Source organism: Penaeus vannamei, chromosome 31 (assembly GCF_042767895.1).
Source record: "Penaeus vannamei isolate JL-2024 chromosome 31, ASM4276789v1, whole genome shotgun sequence".
NCBI lineage: Eukaryota > Metazoa > Arthropoda > Malacostraca > Decapoda > Penaeidae > Penaeus > Penaeus vannamei.
In genome coordinates, this window is record NC_091579.1 from 28,058,967 (window position 1) to 28,063,966 (window position 5,000).

Genomic DNA, 5,000 nt, shown 5'->3' on the forward strand with positions numbered 1-5,000 from the left:
ACAGACTCATTAATAAGATCCCACCTTCCCTTTTTATCAAATCTATTTCCGTGGATTTATTTTCGACCAGGTGAGAGCAGCGTTAAGGTCTCCTCGCCCGGACCTGTCAACCCGCAGCCAAAGCCAACATTAGCCTCCAGATTTCGAGATTGGCAATCGGAATCGCTTCTCTCCTTCCGCACGTTTGGCAAGGCATTGGAGAGGCGGATCCGACGACGTCTGCCGCTCTCGATTTAGCTTCGTGGATTCATTTTTTGAGCGCCTGGATGAGCGGGGTGTGGCAACCGTTCAGCAATTTCGCTCATTATTTGCTTTGATGCGAACGAGTTGTCATTATTAGAGTTGGAGGAGGAAGTTACGAATACGTTTTCTAATCTTATTGCCAGAGTCGAATGATGTATAAACCGACAGGAAGCCTGACGCCGCTAGCAAGGTCGTTCATGTCACTCTCGCGATGACCTTAGTCATCTTGGAAGTGGAAGCTGGAAGAGACCGCTGGTACATATTATTTCGGTCGATTCTCTTGAAACGCAATTGCATATCGCGTGTGCTCGCTGATGTGACCTCCACGGCATAAAAGAGCAGGGAAAGGGGCGCCGGGATGGGTGTAGATCAGGTGAGCGACCGGTTCCGCGGCTCCTTGTATGGGCGTCCGGGCGGCGAGGTGTGCGCTTGGCTGCCCTGTGACCCTCATCAGCGCCCAACAACTATACTTTCACCCGCCCACGGCCTCCGCTCCTGCCCGTCTCGCAACCAGCGCCACAGACAGTGATCATCTTTTTTTATTCGAAACCGCACCGAGGCGTGAAAACAAGGACAAACCCACAGAGATTCACCCTTCCCCTCACCTGTCAGATCCATCCCCTTCCTCGCCCGCCATTTACACCCTCTTGGATGTAAACTAAATAAATAAAGTCTTCCCAAACCCCAAGGAAAGTAATAAGTCAGTGTTGAAGAACGAGAGAAACATCCCAGTTTGAGCAGCTGCCGTTAGCGTTTAAACTCCTGACAGCTTATGACCCGTGTTTTGACTGACCCTGCGTAGCTCTTTGCCAAGTTTCCTGCGATGCTCTCTTTTTAAACCGTTTTTTCTTCTTGGACTTGCCAGGAAGTTACCGAATTTGTCAGGAATTATTTATTTTGGGATTTCCTGCCGCCTGACTACGCTGAATGTCGTTCGATAGTTTCATTCTGTTTGAAATGCTTGTTATTATACTCCTTTCGTCTCTTTTCACTTCTTATGTATTTTTTTATTCTTTCTTCTTTTATACTCTCTCTCTCTCATCCTCTTTCTTTCTGTGTTCCTCTCTCTCTCTCTCTCTCTCTCTCTCTCTCTCTCTCTCTCTCTCTCTCTCTCTCTCTCTCTCTCTCTCTCTCTCTCTCTCTCTCTCTCTCCTCCCCCCCCTCTCTCTCTCTCTCTCTCTCCCCCCCCTCTCTCTCTCTGTCTCCCCTCCCCCTCTCTCTCTTTCTTTCTCCTCTTCTCCTCTCTCTCTTTCTCTATCTCTCTCGTCCTCTTTCTTTTTGTGTTCCTCTCTCTCCCTCCCTCTCCCTCTCTCTCTCTCTCTCTCTCTCTCTCTCTCCCCCCCTCTCCCACTCCCTCTCCCTCTCCCTCTCCCCCCCCCCTCTCTCTCTCTCTCTCTCTCTCTCTCTCTCTCTCTCTCTCTCTCTCTCTCTCTCTCTCTCTCTCTCTCTCTCTCTCTCTCTCTCTCTCTCTTTCCCCCTTTCCCTCTCTCTTCTGCTCCTCTTCTTGTGAATATTCAGTAATATGCTAAAAGCTAGCGTCCCGCCTTGATAAGTTGGAGGAAAGCCAATCTTAACTCACTTGTTCTCATTTTACTAGAACTGGAGGTTATCATCAGCAGGCACGCACTGTAACACACAATGATACACAATGATATATATATATATATATATATATATATATATATATATATATATGTATGTATATATATATGCATACACACATGCATGCGTGTATATATACTTACATATGTATGTGTATATACATATATACGCTTATATATCAATTATTTATTATTTATTTACTTTATATATATATATATATATATATATATATTCATACAATACATACATACATATATATACATATATACATATATAAATATATGAATATATATATATATATATATATATATATATATATATATATATATATATATATATATATATATATATATAGGTATATCGGCATACATGTAATATGTGTGTGTGTGTACATATACATACACACACACATACATATATATGTGCGTGTGGCCGTGTATGAGTGTACATGCGTATGAGCAGAGGGAGAGGTGGTAGAGGAGGTGTTACAGAATGGACATATATTAGTTAGTCGTCTCGCTACCTCTATGACTCCTCCACCAACAGGTCACTCGCCTGCTCAACCCTCAAGATGGTGGGGACGAAGACAACCAAGACCGTGACAGTGGAGAGGCGCGGAGCCTTCTCCGACGACCCCTTCTTCAAGGACTCTCTGGACGAGTGGGACCAGGCCATGAAGAACGTGGTGGACCGCTGGGACAAGCAGCCCGTCACGACCACCACGACCACCACCACTTCGCCCAGTTCTTCCGAGACACGCACCGTCTACAGGCAGATCCGCTCCTCTAACGTCACCTCCGACGATAGCCAGGCTGTATCGTGCACGGAGGAGGATGGGAAGTACAAGGTAGGATGCAGCGAGGTGTAGCGTCACGCATAAGCACCCTTTGCGGAAATTAGAAGTGACTAGGTAATTGCTATGAACTCTCTCTCTCTCTCTCTCTTTATGTATTTTTTGTTTTCTTCTTTTTTAATTCTCTCTCTCTCTTTCTTATGTACGTTTTGTTCTTTCTTCTTTTAAACTCTCTCTCTCTCTCACTTTATGTATTTTTTGTTTTTTTTTTATTTTTCTCTTTCTTATGTACGTTTTGTTCTTTCTTCTTTTAAACTCTCTCTCTCTCTCCTCTTCCTCTCTCTCTCTCTCCTCTTCCACTCTCTATCTCTCCTCTTCCACTCACTCTCTCTCTCTCTCTCTCTTCTTACACATACACTCCCTCTCTCTCTCTTCTTACACACACACTCTCTCTCTCCTCTTCCACTCACTCTCTCTCTCTCTCTCTCCTCTTACACATACACTCCCTCTCTCTCTCTCCTCTTACACACACACTCCCTCTTTCTCTCTCTCTCTCCTCTTACATACACACACTCTCTCTCCTCTTCCACTCTCTCTCTCCTCTTCCACTCACTCTCTCTCTCTCCTCTTACACACACTCTCTCTCTCTCTCCTCTTACATAAACACACACACTCTCTCTCTCTCCTCTTACATAAACACACTCTCTCTCTTGCTCTCTGTTCCTTAGACGATCTTCCCTCTATTCCTTAGATGATCATCGACGTGAAGGACTTCAAACCCGAGGACATCAACGTGAAGACTGTCGACGACACGGTCGTGGTGGAGGGCAAGATCGAGAAGAAGGAAGGGAACGCCGTGTCCACCCAGATGTTCACGAGGCGCTTCATGCTGCCGTCGAACGTGGACCTGAACGCCATCACGTCGGCGCTTTCCCGAGACGGCGTCCTCACCATCAACGCTCCCAAGCTGGTATGTCGCGGAAGTAACAGGAATTACCCGTGACTCCTAAGGGTCGTAGGGTTGTTAACTGGTTTTGCATTTATTCATTGTATGTTTTTACGTCACTGGTTCATCATTAGACATAGACTGCCATTTGAAAGGCGTTCCATGATGATACTTTCAATTATGAGGTTTTTTTCCCGTCTAAATTATCATATTATTTTTTTCTTTTTAATTTTGCTCTGTAGAAGTAGAACGAAATTAACACCAAACTAGCAACTGTAGTCAAAGTTTTTTTTGTTTTAATTTGCGCCGAAGTAACACTAACCCCTCGCTAAAAGTAGAGCTTCGTTGTTTTATGTTGAGTAATGCTTAACAGGCTACCCAGGGGGCTAAGGGACGCCTCACCGCCCCGTCCGGCAAGAACGGCACCACCACAGTCACTACGAGCACCATCAATCCTCTGGCGTTCGGCCCGTCCATCGCCAAGACCGCCGGCAACGACAAGCGCTACCTGAACCACACGCCCCTGCACGACGAGCCACCGAGCCAGACGACCACCGTGGTCAGGACGGAGGTGGATCGCGGGTCACGTGACCACTGGACCTCCTTCAACGACATGGTCGAGAAGTCTCAGCGAGAGATGGAGGACATGATGCGCCGCCACACTTTGAACTCTAGTCTGGACGCCCCCACTTCCCCTCCGTCCGTGTCGACCAACCTCACCATCTCCACCCAGCCGAGCGCTCGTCCTCCCGCCGGGGTCGCCACAAACCGCGATGTTGTCAAGTCGGGCAATAACGTGACAGAGCGCGAGGAGCAGCGGTGGGACGACAACCCAGCACCGGGCCTGACTCGCCACAACCGCGTCCTCAACGAGAAGACCGCCATGAAGGGCGCCGACGGCTCCGTGATCGGGAACAAGGAACGCATGGAGAAGGAGAGCCACGCCGAGGGCTCGAACGAGGAGGTCCTCCCCGACGGCACCAAGCGAAAAACCTTCACCAAGAGCTACGAGACACGGAAGGTCTACAGCTTCAACTCGGGCGACCCTAAAGCCGTGTGAACAGCCCCTAAGACGGCTGCCTAAATATTATTAAGTGTACATTTTAAGTCTGGGCGTGCCTGTTGTTTACCCAGGCCGCTGAATTTGTCTGTCGTCGATATCTGAGCCTGGCGTATGTGTCCGTCTTCGCTTCCGACTTGCGTGCTGACTGCTCGGCACGGAAGGACGCGGCTAATTAGTTCGTAAGTTATTTCATGGTCGACCGTCTGGTATCCATGGACTTGCATATATAACTTCACAGCCCCTCTCCAACCCGCAACTATTTATTCGTTCCAGAAACAGTTGTATATTTAGTATATTGATATTATTATGTTTGTGTAAAATAAATTGATTGGGTTCCATTGTAAATTGTTGAT

At 47.2% G+C, this 5,000-nt stretch overlaps 1 protein-coding gene across 1 annotated transcript in view; it reads left to right on the forward strand.

Annotated features, from left to right (window-relative positions):
* Nucleotides 1-5,000, forward strand: part of LOC113826164 (heat shock protein 67B1) — a 5,698-nt gene that overhangs the window by 611 nt on the left and 87 nt on the right. Inside the window, exons 2-4 of the mRNA XM_027379036.2 lie at nucleotides 2,392-2,692; nucleotides 3,390-3,608; nucleotides 3,958-5,000. The exon at nucleotides 3,958-5,000 is cut by the window's right edge and continues 87 nt beyond it. Of these exons, the coding sequence (XP_027234837.2) occupies nucleotides 2,417-2,692; nucleotides 3,390-3,608; nucleotides 3,958-4,644 (1,182 nt within the window). The 5' untranslated portion in view covers nucleotides 2,392-2,416 and the 3' untranslated portion in view covers nucleotides 4,645-5,000. The remainder of the gene's footprint in view (nucleotides 1-2,391; nucleotides 2,693-3,389; nucleotides 3,609-3,957) is intronic.